This window comes from Zalophus californianus, chromosome 7 (assembly GCF_009762305.2).
Source record: "Zalophus californianus isolate mZalCal1 chromosome 7, mZalCal1.pri.v2, whole genome shotgun sequence".
Classification (NCBI taxonomy): domain Eukaryota; kingdom Metazoa; phylum Chordata; class Mammalia; order Carnivora; family Otariidae; genus Zalophus; species Zalophus californianus.
Window position 1 is genome coordinate 136,383,053 of NC_045601.1, and position 20,865 is coordinate 136,403,917.

A 20,865-nucleotide genomic window follows, 5' to 3' on the forward strand; every position below is an offset into this window, starting at 1 on the left:
CTCCCGCTCTCCCTGCTTGTGTTCCCTCTCTCACCGTCTCTCTGTGTCAAATAAATAAATAAAATTATTTTAAAAAATTCTGGTAAGAGAATAGATCTCATGTCAAGTGTTCTTGCCACACACACACCCAAACACCAGCTCTCCTCCCAAACTTCAGAGGCCAGAGGAAGGATCAGATAAAGATAAAGCCAGCTTTCTGCAATCTTATTACTTACATCAACTAAAAATATCAAATGTGTTTAAAGTAAAATTTTCTAGTCTGATTCTGAAATCCAAAACATTTCATACCAACTACAGAAGAAATAAAATGGCCCCCGGAACACTCAATGTACACAACTCTATGCCTCCAGCTATTGCAGATTTTGCTGAGCTTTCCAAATACATGTTCTGTACGGGGAAAGGAGATAGTCTTTTCCAGTATCAATCACCTAGCGATTATACACTGCCAACAAACTTTAGCATCCTTCAGAATCATTTGGAAGTCTTATTAAAATACAGATTGGTAGACCCTCAGGTCCAGAGTCTCTGACGCCGAAGGTCTAATGTGTGACCCAAGAATTTGCATTTCTAGCATGTTCCCAGGTAATGCTGCTATTTCTGGTCCAGGAACCAGACTTTGTAAATTATTGCAATAGATTGCTTCGGCTTCCACTGTTCCATGGTACGGTTCTTTCAAAGTCAGCGATGTCCTCTTCAATTCTCTGCTCTTTTCTCCATCTCTGTTTTCCTTGACTTTTCTGCTATATTTTAAACATTTTCTTTTTAACCTTCTACTCCTATTTGATTCTATAAAAGTTCTTTCCCACTATTGTTGTCTTCTTTCACTGACTCTCCTGGCCCTTAACTGATGCGCACACATCTTTTATTAGCACACAACTTTTCACCCATAGAAAGTGTGCACCTGCTCAAGACTAGAAATATGGCATGTGAAGGCTGGAGCCTTTTTTTTTTTTTTTTTTTTTTTTTATTCTAACAGCAGAGCTTGCATTGCTGACACAGAGCCAGATCCTGGGGACATTATCTGAACCTCCTCTATTCAGCCATGAAGTCAGTCCCCCACCCTCTTTCTTTTTGCTTTTCTCTTCCATCCTTCCTTCTTTCCTTCCTTGCCATCAGAGTAATAGTTTTTTGTTTTTTTGTTATTTTAAATCAAACAGTAGAAGAAAAATGGCAACACTCTGCCCCACCTTTCCCCACTCTGGGCACCCCATCCTGCTCCCTGGAAGCAAGCTCAATGGAGTGTAGGGTGTGCACTGCATCACCTAGCAGGTGTATTCACAACACAGATATTGTTTCTTTTCTTGCTGGTAGCAGTGTTTTTTGTTTTTGCTTTTACAAAATCAGAATATTACATTAACTTCCTAACAGGTTTATGTGTCTTGAAAAAGGGGAGCCTTCATTTAATTTCCATGAAGGTGACCCTGAGCACTTTCAATTCTTTCAGCTGTGTCATCTGATATTTGCTTCCGTATTTCTAAATAATATGTTTACTTCAATTTCTTTTTATCTCAGCTTTAGAGGTCATGTCACTTAGGTGTCTGTTGACTCCTTCATATAGGAGATCAGCATTCAGCTATCTTATGCCTTCCCCTACCTCCTCTATTTCCCATCCTCTCAAAGCAATACGTCACAATTTTGGCTAAAACAATAGTATTGATATTACTATGACTCTTGTAAATATTATTCAGTGATGAGCCAAGTTGCAATTATGACTATGTTTCCTTTCCTTTCTTGAAGCTTTGGTTTGCGGGGGGGGGGAGCCTTTTTTTTCCTGGTATTTTTTTTAACTGTTCATTTCCATCACCCTTATTTCCATTTCCTGCTTAAAAGTCTGTAGAACAGCCTTAGACTACTCAGTGGCCATTCCTACCCCTTTGGTAGTGTGGACAGTGGGAGCCGCAGACCAGTCTTGCCCGGCAGGCTGAGTGCTCAAGGGTTCCAGAGGGAACAGTTGGGTAGGCACAGAGGGCCCCTGCTCACCTGCAGACCGGCCTCTGACCTCCAGTGGAGTGGCAGTAAACTTGGGACCTGCAGCAGTCCACTTATGCTGGAATTCCTCCCTGGCCGCAGTGTGATTTTCAAGCTCTTCTCAATCTCTTCAGGATCTCTGTAGAAGTAGAGATGAGGCATGATCTCCCATGAGAGTTCACAGGATATGTTCCGTGTATGCACGGAACTTCCAGAGCCAGCAACCACATCAGACCCGCTGAGGGAGCTCCTTGTTGGTGCAAGGGATGACAATGTCCACACAGCGCAGAGACGAGTCTGTTTCATGGAGCAATGTAGACAGGTTATCGGAAGACGTTTCTCTGAAAGGCTGGTGGTCAGCCCTGGGATCAGTATCCGCCAGAAGGAGTGACTCCCAGAAAGTGACCCAGATCTAGCTGGTGAGGGTCCCAGGAGTGAAGCGGCCAGCGACAGGAGTGGCTCCCGTGATAGCAGCACACTTCAACCCAGCTCGCTGGCCAGGATTCCTAGAGGATGGACATGACATCAGCCGGGTTGTCAATGGAAACCATGGCCGGAGCTGCCAGCAGAAGCTTCAGTCTTGTTCTCTTCAGATTTATGATGTAGCTATCACTTTTCCTTCTGTAGATGTACTGTTCCACTTGGAAGTCAAGGTTGGTGCCACCCAAGTTGTACTGCCACAAGGAATTTGAGGACATCTCCTTCTTTTGTAGGACAGCAAGGGCTCCAAACATTGTAAAAGTTTTTAAGCTAGGACAGGAACTCAGAACAACACCACATGGACCTCGTTCTGGGTAGCAAGGAAAGGCTTGCTTTTCCTGGTATTAAAGATGGCCTTTCTTTTTTAAAATGTTTGGTTTTATACCTATCCAACTGGATTTTTTTAATTGTCAAATGTTCATCAATTTTATTCTCCACAACTCTAACATATTAATAGATTTTACTTTTGTTTCGGAAAGCTCTTTCCCTAAACTTCTACTCTTATTTCTATCTACCGGTAGGTTTCGGGGTAAAGTGATAAGAAGTTGGCAAACCAAACTTTTTGTTCTTGGACCCGTGAATGGCAACATAGAGGCTTTCTCTGGGACCATCTAATTTCTCAAAAGAATACTCCAATATCTTGGGAGACATAGGTTTAGCTGATGGGAATTTCAAAAAACTGGGCTGAGGGGAAAATTGGGAATGAGGAGTCACTGATAAAGACTTTTATTTAATCTTCCTGTCAGCACTGTGCTTCATTTCCACTATGCAGAGTACCTTACACCTCCAGTTCCAAGCCTCTCCTCCTTAAGTCAGTGACCTTCTATCTTGCAAAACTACATCCACCTTGTAGGTTTATAAATGTATTCCTTTGTTTCATTTCAATAGGTGTTCTGGAAAAGAGATGAGTACATGGAGTCAGTTCTCTGTGCTTAAGAGGATTTTTCTCAATCTCATTTAACTGAGCAATTAGACCCATGCAAGGATCGAATTTTCTTAAAGCCATTTCTTTTTCACATTGCCCTCCTTGTTTCTGAGCTACATTTCCTTCTTGCTGAAGTATATCCCTATATATACCCTTTAGGTGTGAATGAAAAAAATTCCATTTCTGTCAATTTCTTTAACCGTGCGATGGTTTATTAGAAGGGGAGCATCCTTGTAATCACTTCCCAAATCAAGAAACAGAATTTTGTTAGCCACACCAGAAGGCTGTCTCCCAATCATGAGCCCCTCCCTCTCCCAAAAGTAATCACTACCTTGACTTTGATCACTTTTTTGGTATTTCTTTACGTGTATCCCCCTAGACATTATAATTTAGTCTTGCTCTTTTCTTTAATTGGGTACCTTTTAAGTCTCCTTTAATCTAATGGTTCTCCCCATTCCTTTCTTTTTCCTACAATGTATCTATTGACGAACTCAGCGGTTTGACTTGTAAGGTTCCTCTGCCTGGATTCTGCAGATTGGATACCAACCGTGTGTTTCAACATGCTTTTTTGTCTTTTGTTTCCTACAAATTGGGAGATCCAAACACTTGATCAGATTCCAGTTTAATCCCTTTGGTATGACTATATATTGTTATGAATTTATGTATTTAAATATATTTAATGTGTTACAGTTCATTCTAATTATTACCCTTACTGAAATTCAAATTACCTCATCTTTGGCCAAAGGGAGCCACTTGAAGTTGGCTTCTAGGTCCCCTGGACATGACCCTAGAAGACTTTAATAGCTCCTCTGCTCTCTAGTATGACAAGATACATCATGTTCATTCTATGCATTTCCTGTCCCAGATCTAGAATCATCCATCCAAGAAGCCCTTGTTTCTTTTAGTGGGACATGGTATTTCAAGACCATAGTCCAGGTGATAAGGACAATGACTGTTACTGAAAAAAAAAAAAAAGAAAAGAAAAACAGAAAACCAGACAGGTAAGTTTATACTAATGATAATTACCCATTTTATGCAACATTACACACATCCTCAAAATACAAAAATTACCACCATCATACTGAAAAGTTTAAATTTTTTTGCCTATGTTCTCTCCATACTCCCCTCCAGTTTTACAGTAATTTTATATCAGTATTTCAGAATATAAATCCATCTCAGATGATACTCTCTTTTAGCCCCATATTAGATGTCTGTTTATGGACTCTTGGCTCCCAAATCTTCGCTTACTCTGCAATAACGGAGCTGAACTCTGTAAATACTTCTTCCATGCCAGTTGATCAGATGTTAGGTCTGGTTAGTAGAGGGCACTGGAGGGCCATGGTGGGGAGGAAGAGGCTTCCTTTCCTGGTTTTCGTGTGCTTACTCCCTTGGACTCCTGCGGAGGGCACGGCTCCTCATAGTACTGCCCGGTGGCCAGCAAACACGCAGCAACGGCCCAGGCCACTTCCCCCACCCCACCCTTTCTTGGATGGCTTCAGAGTGGCGAGCTGCAGGCAAGGCACCTGCCTGTGAGCAGTTTCTCTGGATACTTTGCAGTGAATTCTGAGATAGGGCACCTGAGATAAGTAACCCTGTGGACAGCTTCCTCACACACTCGAGACAGAGAGGATTTCTAACAAGTCCCACTGAGGCCACACTTCAGTGAACTTGGGTCCAGCAGTGAGCCACAGTCATGTCCTCTCCAACAAGGTCCAGACCTCAGCCCCAGGGTGGGCGTGGGGGTGAGGAGCTCTTCCTTGGCCACTCAGTTTCAGTGCTGGGAGTGGTGGTTGCTCCCCAGATCTACTGCTCCTACGTGGTGGTTCTCTTTGCCTCTTACTCGCCAACTTCATTTCACTCCAATCCCATTAACAGTGCTTTAGAGCAAATGTTCTCCGTTCAAATTACTCTGTGGTTTCTGTCGCTTGACTGCACCCTGACTGAAACACGCCCTCATTCAGTCTTAGTGCTACATGTAATTAAAGATTGAATGCTCATCACCATCCTCTGTCATTGTCTGTTTTTATTGACTGTTTTTATACTTGAAAGTCAGTTTTGTTGGATACACAGTCCTCGGTTCTCATTTTCTTTCTTTGAGTGTTTTAAATGCTTCACCATTGTCTTCTTGTGTGAAGTGTTGATGTTGAAGTCCTATGATAATCCAGTTTTCTTTCTCTCTTGAGTGATGGCCTAGGGGCGCCTGGGTGGCTCAGTTGGTTCAGTGCCTGCCTTCGGCTCAGGTCCTGATCCCAGGATTGTGGGATCAAGCCCCAAGTCAGGTTCCCTGCTCAGTGGGGAGCCTGTGTCTCCCTCTCCCTCTGCCTGCCGCTCCCCCTGCTTGTTCTGTCAAATAAATAAAATCTTTAAAAAAAAAAAAAAAAAAACCATTGGCCTAAATGACCAAAATGTAAAGTCTTAGTAATTTTTACTAGGATACACCTTTGTTATTCACTGTTTTCACGGTATGCTCTTTCAATGTTGGGTTTTAAAAATATATGTGAATATACATAGGAATATATATTATGGTACATATGTGAATATACAAATACAAAAATATATTTGTATTTCAGGAAAAGTTCTCTTAAATTAGCATGTGTTGTATTTGTTCTGTTAACTGGCTTTGGTGTTCTTTATCAGGGCTTCTTTACCCATACATCGGATCTTCTTTGCCAATCTTCAGTGTCCGTCATTTCTGTAAAATCATTTCTTTCTCTAAATTTCTTTTGGACTTAAAAAATCTCATTTTCAAATTCTAGTTCTCTTTGGACACTATCTGTTGTGTTTGTTTACTCCTGTGTTCCTCCAAGTTTTCTTTTCAGATATTTTTTTTTTTAATTTCTAATTCTTCCCCAAGTTCTATTACTTCATTTCTGAGTTCTTCTTACTCTGATTTATTTTGCTCTTTCATTTCTTTTATCATTTTAACATCTTTACAATTTTGATCCGATTTTTTTTGGCACTGACACTGTGCATGTTTTGCAATTGTGGTTTGACCTCATCCTCTTATATTTTGGGGTCTGTGGTATTACCTTTCAATTAGTTTTGCTGTAAATGTTTCATGCATTTTTGGTTCCACTATCTAGTCTGTTTCTTTGTAGGAATCCAGGGAGATTCAAAATTCACGTACTACCATCTTTCTAGAATCCATTTATATTTCTGAGTCATAAATACTTCTCTTTCTACATCCCTGAGACTTCAGTCCTTAGCTGAATGTCATGGAAAGGGGCTGGGGTTGATCAGTATGTTATTTGGATTGGCACAGGGCATTACATCACATCTTCATTCTTAACCAATTTTTTTTTAAAGATTTTATTTATTTATTTGAGAGAGAGAATGAGATAGAGAGAGAGCACGAGAGGGAAGAGGGTCAGAGGGAGAAGCAGACTCCCCGCCGAGCAGGGAGCCCGATGCGGGACTCGATCCTGGGACTCGAGGATCATGACCTGAGCCGAAGGCAGTCGCTTAACCAACTGAGCTACCCAGGCGCCCACATCTTCATTCTTGAGTGATTGTTTACTTGGTTATAACATTCTAGGTTGTAATTTCTCCTCAGTACTATATATATTCACTCTACTCTCTTCAGCACCTATTTTTACTTTTGGGAAACTTGGCTTCCAGGCTGAATGTCACTTCTTTGTCAACAGTTTATGTTTTGATACTATTAAGATCACTAAACTTTTCTCTGCTTAAATCCATCATGATGTATATGTTATTTTCTCAAGACTCGATATTCTTTCTCTCTAAAGCGTGACCTTTATATGCTTTAGATTTAGAATAATAAAGCCATTATTGCTTTGAATTTTGCCTCTCTTCTCTGTTTTGGGATGCCTATTAGATGTCCTGTTGAATATTCTCATATTATGTAGAACCCCTGAATTTGTTGATTTACATAGGCAAAAAAATTTTTTGTTCATGTCAGTTAGAATTCTTTTTTTAAATCACTGAAACAGAAACACTTTCCTCAAAAGGCAAGTCAGAAAAGAAACCAACAAAGAGGTGATTCCTGAAGTAATCACCTGTAACCAGATATCCTTCAAAGCTAACCAACCCTCAACTTTTTTAGTTATGCAAGTCAATAAATTCACTTACTTTTTTCTCTCTTAAATCAGTTACAAGCCAACCGCAACCAAGAGTCCTGCTTACTATAAATGTCTACTATGTGGGTGGCACTGTGCCAGGTGCTACATAATCAATGACATTCAAAACAAAGTCCATGCCTGTAATAACTGCAATATTTCACACTCATTCCATATCATCTTCATTTCTTCCTGCTTCTCCTGCCACCCCACTCCCAGAACCTTCCAAACTTGGAATGCTTATTTGTTTAAATGTTACAACTTCCTCACAATTCTTAAAACCAAATTTGTTAAGGGCAACCTTGCTAGCTATAGACCCCCACGATGCTTCCCTTATTTTGGATTCTTATTATACTCATATTGTCTTAGATAGGTCTTCAAGCGTTTCATGAAACGTCCTTTAATCATATGAACTACTGAACTTCTTAAAGGCAAAAGTCACACCTTTTACTATTCTAGTTCCCAGAGAGAAGTCAAGAATGATTCTGGACATCGCTAGTAACAAGTGCAACCACAGTACTTAGCCCCTGAAGGTCTTCTGTATGGTACCGCGATACAAAAACATACTCCTATCACTTCATCAACTTTATGACATACGGAAGTATAGTAAAATATAAAAATATAAGGTGCTAATATAGTTCAGAGCGAGGGGAAATCATGCCTGGGCCGGAGCATTCAGACAAGGCTCCAAAGCCCTGGGATACGTACAGGCCTTGCCTTAACAGAAAATAAAGGAACAGACACCAAGGGCTGAGATGACGGCGTGAGGAAAGGCAGTTTTGCTAGAGCCTACAGCGGTGGAAAGCAAGATGTTAGCGACACAGATAAGGACAGAGTCTAGATCTTAAATCAACATAATCCCTGTAATCCCTCTTCCCGTCTTTTACACTGAAAATCCCTGCAGCTGAGCCATACTATCTTGATGTACGGCTCTGTGTAATTTGGTTATTAATTTCTTATCCCCTTAAAGGGACAGGTCTTATGTCAGTCTCTTGAGTACATATGGCCAAGGACTAATTAACTGGAATGAAGGCAGGCGGAAATAAGCAACGAGCCCTGTGCCTGGGGACCCAACCAGTCGCGACTCGGTAATAGAAACCTGGGACCCGGGATCTCTCTCGGAAATCCTCTTCCTCCATCCGCAATTTCTCCTGGGACAGCCTGAGTCCACCTCCCAGGGGATGATGTGGGGAAGCCACGGGCCTTAGACTTCATTACGACCGTGAGAGGTGGCGGGGGGAGCGGGCAGCGTGGTCCCAACGACCGACAAGCCAAGAGCTGCCGGGAGCCGACACCCCGAACGCGCGCCGCCCGCGCCGGAGCACGCAGCCCTGTCTTCCACGCCCCCCCATCCCCCGCTCCGCCCCGCGGCCGGCGACGCCGGGGAGAGGCGGGGTTTCCGCTTCCGGTGGCGGATTGTTGACGCCTGCGGCTGCTGCGGTGGCGACCGGGCCGTTGGGGAGGGGCTAGTGGGGCCTGGAGACGGCGCAGTGACAGGACCGCCGAGGCTGCTGCTGAGGCGACGATGGCAGAGGGGCCGGAGGAAGTCCGAGGCCGCCCTCCTGGGCAGGACGACGGCGGAGGGGACCCCGAGCCCGTCCCTTCCCTGAGAGGCTCTCCCGCCGCCGCCCTACGCCCCCGGGACGGGCCGCAGGCGGAACCCCAGGCCCCGGGCCGGCCCCCCGCTCCGGGCCTCGCACCCTCCGCGGCCGCCGCTGAGGAGTCGGAGCCGCCCGGCGAGCCCGGGAAGCGCGGGGAGACGGGCCCCGGCTCCAGTGCGGGGCTGCAGGAGCCGGCAGGCGGCGAGGCGCCCGAGGCCGCCGCGCCGCGAGACAGGCCGGTGCGGCTGAGCGCCCGCGAGTATTCCCGGCAGGTGCACGAGTGGCTGTGGCAGTCCTACTGCGGCTACCTCACCTGGCACAGCGGCCTGGCCGCCTTCCCCGCCTATTGCAGCCCCCAGCCGCCCCCGCCGAGCTACCCCTCGGGCGGTGGCGCCCCCGCCCCCCAGGCCGCGGCGCCGCCGCCCCTCCAGCTGGGCTATTACAACCCCTTCTACTTCCTGAGCGCCGCGGCCGCCGGGCCTGACCTGGGAGCGGCTACCGGCATCACCCCCGCTGCTCCGGTCGCGGGCCTGGGAGGCCGGGCTCCGCACGCGCAGGGATCCGTCCGGGCAACCCCGGGGACCAGGGTGGGATCCGGCGCCCCTTCGCGAACCCCGAGCGAGACCGGGCGGCAGGCAGGTGAGAAGCGCGACGGAGAGGTGAGGCGGGGCGGAGCGGAAGGGTCTCAGGGGAGCTCCCTGGTCGGTAGAGCAGCTACACTCTCTACTTCTGTAACCATGCCGCTGCGCAGATGGGGTGTTTCTCTGCGTCCTTCAGCTGTCGTTTGCCCAGGCCTTAAATTCTCCAAAGTGTGCGGCGAGGCTGTGCGGTTTCTTTTTCCTTTAGACCTGGCCCTCCGAACCGATCCCCTTACTCCTGGGACTAGTCGTCTCCACGTGTGAGGACATCGTTGCCCATCAGGCTAGCCTCTTGATCTCCATGCTGTGGAGACGGAGACCCAGAGCTTCCCCCTCACGTGGCAAACGCACTCTGACGGCCGGTTCGGCGTGGGGGCTGCCGGTAGTGCCGGGCATAATCCAGACGTGGATTTACTATGGATGATAGGATATATGATGATATATAATAGTATCTGTAACATATAATTGATAGGATAATTACACGTTATATATTAGGAACAATGCAACTGCCGGATGTAAAAGGAGATTTACGTGAAAGCAGGTGGAGTTAGGAACCTTTGAGCCCTAAGTGAATGTTCTTTGTAATATTGTCTGTTTACTTCTGGATGGGAATTAGAATATTTTGTTCTAGTTGCGCTTTTTAGTTTATTACACTTTTTGTTTACTTTGTTCAGCCACATATACGAGACAAGAACTAGTTTTCCTGTATTTGATCCCCTTCAGAACTTAAGAGGTCAGATTGATAATCATTGTGGATTTATTACGTAGAAAAGCAAGACAAACTAAGTGAAGAGGCGGTAAAATGAGGAACACAGGTTATTTACTTTGTACTAGTAATTGTCTATACTTAACCTTGGTTTTTCCTAAAAAATGTTTAATTTTGTGTCGTAGGCTTGTCATCACCCGGATACGTTTTTGAGTCCCTAGTGAAATGTATTGAGTGCTTTAAATAATTTAATATCTGTGAAATCATTTTTTAAACCGTAATTGGGTGAAAGCAAGCTTTAAACTGTTCAGTAAATAGTGGAATAAATACCATGTACTATTGATGGAGTCAATACCAGTAATTGTTGCACAGTTTTAACTTCTCTTTTTATTAGCAAGTTATACCTTCTCTTTGTGTTCTCCATTTATTACCTAGCTTGGGTTCCAAGGCTTATGTGAAATGAGTAGTTTTCCTAACTTTTTTTTTTTTTTTTTTTTTAATTTACAGGCAGAGAGTATGTTATTCCATCCTTGGCCCACAGATTTATGGCAGAGATGGTGGATTTCTTTATTCTCTTCTTTATAAAAGCAACCATTGTCTTAAGTATTATGCACCTCAGTGGAATAAAGTAAGTTAAGGCTATTTGCAGAAAGGTTTTAATGTGTACTGTATAGAGATCTTGTTTTCTGAAGTTCTCTTCATGCCTGCAAATGGACAGTGTGCCAGTGTCACGATTTCTCCTATCGGGAGCTCCTATAAGGACTTGGGCATATTTTATTTCTTTGTTTTAAGAAATAAATACAAAAAAAGAGAAAAACAAGTTGTGAAAGATCTGTGGGAATCTCACCTATCAGAAGTAGGTAAACGTTTGATTTTTTTGATTCAACCATTTTGTTAGACTAGGCATTAATTTCCCTCTCACTATCCTGTTCGGAGTAAAAACAAAAACAGAGAGAGCTTTGGGTAGATGAACTGTTGATAATCAATTAGACGGGCATTTCCAAATGGGATTGCTTACACAACGAGGCAAGTCCCAAGTGAACTGCAAAGTGAGCTGTTTATTTGAATAATCCTCCTTTCATATTGATAATTATATAGCAGTTATCACTCGCTAAGCCCTTTCTATATGCTGAGTGCTGAGCTCACTTCATATGGATTCTTTTAATTGTACCACCAGTATGAGATGTAGAGGGTAATACCTCCTTTTTGTAGATTGAAGTTAGGGTTTACTTCAAGAAGTTAAGTTCAGAATTTATAAGTCAAAGGTCATAAGTGTCGGTGTCAAGATACAAACCCTTTGGTGAAATTTCAGGGCCTTTGCCAGGAACCCTAGTTTTACTGCGATTCCTCCCTGTGTCTCCCTTTCTCTCCCACCCCCCACACAGCCAACCAGGTACCAGCTCCTTACTTTTAGGCTCCTGAATAGCCTTCAACTCAGAACATTTCCCTTTTACTGTTTCATCGTCACTGCTTCTTCCTAGTCCAGTGATTGTCATCTCTCTTCTGGATCATAGCAAAAGTCTTCTAACTGGTGTCTCGGTCTCCCATCTCCTGTTCTATCTCAGTCCAGTCTCTGATCTAAAACCAAAGAGATCATAAATTCTGATTCTGCCCCTCTCCCACCTTAAAACTCTTCAGTGATTTCTTAACTGCCGTCGGGATAAAGTCTTGTCTTCATATCATTTAACAGATGCTCTTATTTCTTAATTGCTATGACCTTCTATACTTAATATTTGAGCCATGCCATACTGCTTACAGCTTCCATCACAGCCTCGTTCCAAGCCTTTCTCTCGTGCTAGTCTCTCCCTCCTGAAACTTCCCCCTTCTTAGTCTGGCTGACTTCTCTTCATCCACAAGATGGGATGGAGAGGGAAGGCTTCACTCCCTAGGTTAAATGTACCTGGTGTGTGTTTCCCTACTATCCTGCGGTTCTCTATCATCACCATCATCCCACTTTATTATTACTTAGTTGTTGTGCTTTGTCCAGTAGGTAAGAGTCTCCATGAAAGCAGAGATCAGGTTGAGTCCCCGGGGCTAGTACAGTGCCTGCTCACGATAGTGCTGCTTATTTGTTGAACAAGCTAATGAATGTTTTGTGAAACTAAATGGGTGGAAACCTAAAGATTAGTTTAGAATTTCAGTTAAAGTTTGTGACACTAATGGAAGAAATATCAATGCAATTGCTCTGTTAACTAATTCTTTATGTCCCAAAACTATTGTTTTGTGTAGGGATATCTCCAAGTTTGCTATGCATTATATAATAGAAGAAATAGATGAAGACACATCAATGGAAGATTTGCAGAAAATGATGATTGTGGCTCTCATATACAGATTGTTAGTTTGTTTCTATGAGGTAAGCTACTGACTCAGCAAATATTCAAGTTTAACAATCTAATTTTAGATGATCAGCCCAACACAAAAAGTAATGGAAATTTATAAGTATTCATGTTTTTGTCAAATACCTCTGTTTTTTAATTTTTTCCAAATGTTCTTTGACATAATATTCTTCAAGTTAAAAAGTAGAACTTTCTGAGTGGTGACATTTTACAATTTCTTTGTACTATATTTCAGTCTTGTGGTCTAAAAATACACTTGTAAGTTGTTGTGGAACTTGAAATGTATTTTTCCATAGAAACAACTTGCTTAAAAAAAAAAGTGGGTCACAGAGAAATACTGTGGTAGACGTCTGGTGTATTGAGGGCATAAGAGACCTGCAGAGAAGCCTTACAGCGTTAACGTGTCAGTATTCTCTGAGATTCTTTCAACTTGAAAATTTTAAAACATGAATAACATGGCAAAAAAACTTCTCTTTAAAATTGGTAGAGTTGAGCTAGTGAATTATTTTTAAACTCTCCCTCTTTCCTTAGATAATTTGCATTTGGGGAGCAGGTGGAGCGACCCCAGGGAAGTTCCTGCTGGGCCTTCGAGTGGTGACGTGTGATACATCTGTGCTTATCGCGCCGAGTCGGGTTCTAGTGATTCCTTCCTCAAATGTGAGCATCACAACGTAAGTTCTTTTCTTGGCTTAATTTACTACATACTTATGGATATAGTAAGTTTTAAGTGTAGAATTCAATATTATTCAGAAGTGATACCATTTGATATAGTATTTTTAGGATATTGGTATTTTTTTCTTCATGGCATGTAATAGACTTACCTTTGTTAACTTTAAAACTGAAAAGTTTGAGGTTTTCTTTTTTTTTTTTTTTTTTTTTACAGTACATCATTAATTTTTGACGTGGTGATCCATGATTCATTATTTACATATAACACCCAGTGCTCCATGCAGTACGTGCCCTCCTTAATACCCATCACCGGGCTAACCCATCCCCCCTCCCCCCTCCCCTCTCGAACCCTCAGTTGGTTTCTCAGAGTCCAGAGTCCATCGTCTCTCGTGGTTCGTCTCCCCCTCCGATTTCCCCCCCTTCATGTTTCCCTTCCTTCTCCTAATGTCCTCCACGCTGTTCCTTATGTTCCACAAATAAGTGAAACCATATGATAACTGACTTTCTCTGCTTGACTTACTTCACTTAGCATCATCTCCTCCAGTCCCATCCATGTTGATGTAAAAGTTGAGTATTCATCCTCTGTGACGGCTGAGTAATGTTCCATTGTATATTTGGAGCACTGAGGTTTTCAGTTGTTATAGAACTGTAGACCCCTCTTTAGTATACAATTTCAAGATAATCATTTTATAGAATAAAAGTCGTGAGAGGGTTTGGGCGGTGGTGCGGTCTGTATCAGCGCTTTGGTGCTCCATACCCAGTTCGATTATTGTCTGAATTGGTGGCTCTTGGGCCAGTTACTAATCTGCCTTGAGTCTCCAGCTTCTGTTTGGTAATAATACATGTCATTATCCCATCCTAAATGGGCAGTAAGAGTTTGGGCAGATACGCATGCATGCACCCGGCTCCGGCTCTTAAGCGATACGAGAGAGCTTGTCATGCTGCAGTACTCAGGGCTGGCTGTTGGCGTCTGGCTCTGTGGGGAGGTACAAATAGTGATAATGGGAGTTAAGTAGGTGGCAGTTAGTTGAGCAAAACAAGATACTGGCTGGAATGCTGCCTGAATGATTCAGAGCTGGGTCGTTAGAGAAAGAAATCTGAGAGACTCTGGAGACCTCGATTTTGCAGTTATCCTCAAATTTCCTTACAGTTTTGTGATTATTATAATCCTGGTTGCTACTTTTTTTTTTTTTAAGATTTTATTTATTTGACAGAGAGAGACGCAGTGAGAGAAGGAACACAAGCAGGGGGAGTGGGAGAGGGAGAAGCAGGCTTCCTGCCCAGCAGGGAGCCCGATGTGGGGCTCGATCACAGGGCCCTGGGATCATGACCTGAGCCAAAGGCAGGCGCTTAACGACTGAGCCACCCAGGCGCCCCTCCTGGTTGCTACTTTTAATGAGAGTCAATAAGGGCTGTTTATTGAGCACCTCTTATATAACAGGCCTTGTTTAAAACAATACGTATTGGGCGCCTGGGTGGCTCAGTTGGTTAAGCGACTGCCTTCGGCTCAGGTCATGATCCCAGAGTCCCGGGATCGAGTCCTGCATCGGGCTCCCTGCTCGGCAGGGAGTCTGCTTCTCCCTCTGACCCTCTTCCCTCTCGTGCTATCTCTCAATCTCTCTCTCTCAAATAAATAAATAAAATCTTTTAAAAAAAATAAAAATAAAACAATACATATTACCTAATAAGATAGGTACCATCGGTACCATTATCCCCTTTTTACGGTTGTGGAGCACGAGTGAGTGGTTGAAAATGGATCTGAAACCAACTAGTCTGCATTCAGAGCCACACTCAGCCACAGTGCTTTTTTTGTAGCCTTTCTGTGTGCGGAGAGGCAGAAATCTAACACTGGTAGGATAATTCTCCATTCTGAGCTACGGTTGGAAGCTTTTTAAAGCTTTCTTTAATCACAGCATCCCACAAAGAAAGAATACACAGTAATTTAAACTGTTAGAGCTTCACAGAAGGTAGAAAAGGGGACTACAGTAAGCATATTAGTGTAGAAGGTACTAAACACGAGTGACTATACAAAAGGTAAGTAAAGGGAACAGTTATTCTTTTAGCAAAATATCCGAGAAAATACTGTAAACCTTTAATTCACATTCTAGGAAATATTCATTAGTGCTTTTCATATGGAGGTTCTTTAGTCTTACTCTTACGTTGATGATGTCTTTAGAACAAGCCCAGGTGGTTTGATCAGAATATAATGCTACTTGAAAGTAACTCAGATATTGAAGGTAAAAACTCTCAATACTTTGAATGTATGTTTTAAATATATATTTTGAACTTGGTAGGATAGTATTAATCTCTAAGTGGTTGGTATATAATTTATCTGGTATTTTTTGCCTTAATTTTTTAGGTCTACTATACGAGCTTTGATCAAGAATTTTTCTATTGCTTCTTTTTTCCCGGCTTTCATCACATTGCTGTTTTTTCAGCATAATCGAACAGCCTATGACATTGTAGCAGGAACCATTGTGGTAAAGAGAAATGGGGTCAGATGATGCCCCAAAAAGCCCTGAATTCCATCCTCTCTGGAATAACGACAAGACTAAATTATGTATCAAGGCCATCGGTATCCCTGGGTTACACTAATTGATGATTTAGAAATTAAAGCAGTCACTCCAGTGTGATGCAGGTGACTATTCAGAAAGTATTGATTTTACTTGAATGCCAAAGAACTTTTCCAGAAGAAAAACCTGTTAAATTCAAGTGTTAAAAATTTTTAGATCGAAAAGAAGGCAAGTGGTTTTATAATCAACAACGGACAATACATACTTTCTTAAGATCTAAGGCTTTAGGATTTGCTGAAAGCATTTTCAGCTGTGAAATCTCCAGATGAAACTTTTAAGAAATTTATTTTGGTTTATCCCAAAATGATGGAAAAAGTCCAGTTGTGTTTTGTAAACACATTAACTCATCATTTAGTTAACACTTCTTGGGGAAATTGTTGTTTTTGCTTTTGGGGAGAAAGAGTGGGAACACAAATTTGGTAATCCATTTGTCTCCCGTCCTAGGAGGAGATGAGTTAGCAAGCTGCAAGAGTGGGGGCAGATGAGGCAGGCCTAGCAGTTCCCTCACCGGAAGTTTTCAGATCCGTACTGCAGTGTATTGTGGGAATGATGTCACTTCACAAGTATTGTTACTGTTTGAACATGTATTTGGGGGCAAGTTTTGCATGATGAAAAAGCATTAAGTGTTATTGCTATATTATCATTGATTATTTTTAAAGAAAAGGTAAGTTAGTGATTGCTTTGGGGGGGGAACCTAAATTTTCACCATAAATTTAAGTTGAAATTCATGTGCAAGTGTTTTTAGTGCCCTAAATCAAACTGTAAGTATGTGGGGGGAAAGGACTTCATCGGATCATTGCATATTTACTGTAGAACAATATTGCCAGTATGTGTGCAGCATGAGGAAAAGTGTTAGTGCTATTCAGTGTCCTGAATGTACCTTCTATTTCTACACCAGGTAGTCACATGCTAGCTAGTTTCCTTTTATATTTTATATAGTTCCATGACTTTTGAAACATCAAGGAGGTAAATATAATCTTAGTATTTCATGATAAAATACTAGTAGCCTGTGAAATATTAGCGTTTTTCCCATTATGAACTATTCTCTCTAAAACAAGGACAAGTACCATTTCCAGACATTTTTCTAAATTCTTTGGGGCAAAAGCTTATTTTGGGCCTGCCGGGGATGATGTTTTGACGGAATTGTTAAGTAACGTAACACTTTGTGTATGGCCATTTTAATTTATTCTTCTACTGAAGCAAAGCTTAGTGTTTTAAATGTGTGTGCATGCTTTTGTTAAATGGCCCAGTTAACAGTGTTGAGATATACCTGAAAAGTTTTATTTCTTAGGCATTTTTGCCAACCCTGACATTGTTTTCCCAAAAAACACTAAACTGTCTTGGACACTTTGTAATTAGATTGCTTAAAAGATCAATCTGGACTTTATTTTTGGTCTTTAATAGCAAATGCAAGACATGTCTATTAATCACTATCAGTTTTTAAAGTGGGTTTTTCTTTGACTTGAAAACTGAAAATATTCACATTTGATGGCTATAGAAACCTTAACAGTGTCCTTATTAATACCTTTTTATTGTAAAATTTCAAAAACCATGTTTTTCAAAATAATTTTATATTAAATCCAACGTCGCTGAAAGCCTAAGTGTGTCAAAGTACTCAACAGATCATTCACTTGTAGCCCCTGGGAAGATATTTAAAGTGTTATGGCCCTTCGCAGTAGACAGGCACATTAGGAAAGGTTACATAAACTTACCACTTAGTAGTGTACACATTAGCATTAGTGGATACACTATTTTTGCGACTGATGGGGAATTCAAGTTGAAGTGTCCGTCAGCCATGTAGCTCTGGAATAGATCTTTAATGTAGAATTTCCTCTCAGATAATTGGAAGGTTCACCATCTAGGCTATTGTTATTTATATAGCCAAACAAAAGCAAATAAGTAGCCCAATTTAATTTCTTAGAATATTGCACATTTGCTCTATCAGTTATTCAGAATCCCATCTGTGTGTAGGTTCATTTAGATCCATCTAAGGATCCAAGTTATATAGCCCTATAAAATATAAGTATTATTACTACTTTGCCTTTACAACAAAATGCAAGTGTGTATTTTGAATTCGGCACTTAGGAAAAGAGAGTTTGATTTCCAGATCATTGGGAAGGAAATGACAAAACAATGGGGAAGAAGGGAGAGTCACTTTTTTTCTCTTAGGGTTGTGAGGGGTGGAGCCTCCGTCTTTTCAAAAACACTTTTCTGTTTAGTATATTTCATTTATAGAAATGCTGATTTTCCGTGTCAAAGTGTAATTCCCATGCTGAAGCTCTAGCCTAAAAAGGCAAAAAGAAAGTTGTTTTCATAGTACTACAAACATTATTCATCACTTTTACAAGATAAGTAACAAGGGAACAAAAATTAGAAGTCAAGCCAAGTAAAAAGACTGTTGCAGTGAATGCGCCCTGAATAAAACCACAGAGCAGGCAGTTAGCGTGGCATCTAGGGAACCTCGGGCCCCAGGACTACGGGGGGTCAGCTCGAGCGGCTGGGGCAGCTTGAGAAAGTCGGACGCACTCATGTCCATGCCGGGCTTAGGGAAGTCAGCGGGAGGATGGCAAGCCTTGATTTTTAGACTAAGCTGTGACTGTAAAAATAAAGCAAGCACTTTTGGGGATAGTAAGGCTTTAAAGTCTTGCCTAGCTGCTGCTTGTGTCACACTGGTTCAGAAGTCATTTCTTTCCACCTAAACATTTCCCTTCCAGTTTTATCCAGATATTTAGGATTAGAAAAAAAGAAAAATTATACTTGAGGGCCCCTTTATCTAAATTGTAACACTAAGTCTCTAGTGTTGATTGCTTCAGATGACAAGTAGAAGTTGTTTTAACTCTGCTTTCAAAGGACTTGTTCCCTTAGGTGACTTGTGTGGGGGTCGCCTACGCATCAGTATTTCCAGCAAAATGAAAGGAGTTGAAACTACTTGCTACTTGGGAGTAGTGGGCTTTTTGAGAGAGAGAGAGAGGGGGTTATTAAATGTTTTCATTCCACACTTAGCCCTATTAAAACAGGCCGTTGTTTTCTTTTGAAGAACAGGCCCAAATAACAGCAGTCAGTATTCCTGAAATCTGACAAGTACTTGCCGTTCCCCATCCCCTGTACCAAAGGCCAAAATCTTTCCAATATGTGCTTGTCTGGGTGACGTTCCTCATTCCAAACTATGTATGTATATATCCTCGCAGTTCATTACAGTAGGGCTTGACCCACAAACAGTATCTGATGGCCTGCCTATAAATAAAATTCATTCTATTTTTAATAATTTGTATGCCACCAATTTGTATTCTTTGTCTCAATAAATACTTGGTCACCAGTGCTTTTGTTTTTTGACTGTTAATTTGAAATCTGCTCTGCAATCTCGTGCTTAAGGGAACCCTTGCTTCCAAATACAATTTTCTAGCGTTCCCCGCCTTTAGGAGAATGGCAGTCAACTAGAGTGCTTTCAGAAATAGAGGTCTAACCCTCCCCCAAAAAAGTCTACCTTTTGGGGTATATTCTTTAAGCAAGTCACTCAAAAGTTACCCATAGGCGACTTTGCTTAATGTTAAACTAATCCTGTCCTTAAAGTGGTTAACCATCCCAACTATTATGCAAGATACTAAGGACCCATCTTACACATGGGAAACCAGAAGTTCAAAGTCTCCTAGCTGGTAAATGACTGAGCTGGGCAATTTAAACCTAGTTCGGATCTTACAAGCATTTCCTGTTCTAGAGGAGGAAGACAGGAAACAAAACAGGTTCCTCAAGAAGAACACAGATAATAAACTAAATGTAGCTAAACAATGGCCTAGTCTGAGTTCTACAATGTGCTGTTCTGAGCCCAGGCACAAACTTCACGTTTCTGGAACTACGAACTACAGTGGATTAAGGGGTGCCCCATAGTACTAGTAAATTCAGTGGGCCTGTGTTGCTAGACCCAATACACTCATTTTCTCAATTTTACTATACGAAATGTCAGTTTCCATTAAGCACACAGGCTAACCTTTGTAAAATTTCCATTGAGTTTCAAACTTTAAATAGGCCCAGGAGACAAATGATGTCATGGGGATGAGAAGGACAACAGTAAGTAGTCAATAATTTTATAATCCCATATGGTGACCACACTTACGGTGGTGAGCACTGAGTAATGTACAGAATTGAATCACCCTGTATGCCTATAACTGTTAAAACATGGTGTAGGTCATCAATACTTGAATAATGAAAATTTTTTAATTAGCATTATTTGAAACTAAAGTGTTGGACTAATTTACAGCCTGGTTACAAACTTAAAATTATTCCAGCACTTTAATTTCAAATAATAAAGTCCTAAGTACATGAATAATTTCACGAGAGAATTTGTAACAAGCATTATTAAGCAGCTAGCTTGAAGACATTTTTCAATGGTCTAAATTATACTTTTTAATGCCCCAAATCATAAAATTACTCAAAACACAACCTAGCACCTGAAGTGGCATCCTCATGCCTGGACCTCAGGCATTCGAAGTCTTCCAGCATGAGAAGTGGGCTGGCTTTCTTTCCGTGATACCTCCCCTTCTTGCACAAACTGCCCTGTTTTCACTTGAGGGAACGTGGAACCGAGGCCCGCCCAAGACCGCGGTTACAGCCACAGAGACTGGCTGAGAAGTGTGTCTGCGGCCGGAGCCAGTCCACGGGGGCGATCCCTCTGCCGTGCCCCGACTGGGGATGGGCGGGGCGGGCAGGGTTGCGGATGGAGCTGCGCTCATGACTGTCTTCTGGAGACACCACCGCAGCGCACGAATGAAGGCTGTGGGACATGGAAAATCCAAGTTCCAAGTCCGGATTACAGCTCTGCAGACTGCAGCTTTGGGGCCAGATTTCATTTTTAAGCCACCTTAAGTATGATTTAAAGTCACTTGTTTTGAAGAATAC

The 20,865-nt window shown here is 42.1% G+C and overlaps 1 protein-coding gene and 1 long non-coding RNA gene across 3 annotated transcripts; one reads left to right on the top strand and one right to left on the bottom strand.

Annotated features, from left to right (window-relative positions):
- Positions 1 to 8,814, bottom strand: LOC113926812. The gene is made up of 3 exons (XR_003521420.2): positions 8,549 to 8,814; positions 4,102 to 4,331; positions 1 to 3,341 (listed from the first exon to the last, which is right to left on the bottom strand). It is a non-coding gene; the product is annotated as an uncharacterized LOC113926812 (long non-coding RNA).
- A 58-nt stretch (positions 8,815 to 8,872) lies between these two features.
- On the top strand, positions 8,873 to 19,290 carry FAM8A1 (family with sequence similarity 8 member A1). Of its 2 annotated transcripts, none has more exons than XM_027602138.1 (5): positions 8,873 to 9,689; positions 10,902 to 11,022; positions 12,624 to 12,747; positions 13,262 to 13,401; positions 15,759 to 19,290. In XM_027602138.1, exons 1-5 carry the CDS (start codon positions 8,975 to 8,977, stop codon positions 15,901 to 15,903), a joined length of 1,245 nt encoding a protein of 414 aa, XP_027457939.1. In that variant the 5' UTR covers positions 8,873 to 8,974; the 3' UTR covers positions 15,904 to 19,290. The 2 variants fall into 2 exon arrangements, with proteins under 2 accessions (XP_027457939.1, XP_027457940.1); XM_027602139.1 differs by having other exon boundaries at positions 13,262 to 13,387.
- Positions 19,291 to 20,865: the final 1,575 nt, after the last annotated feature.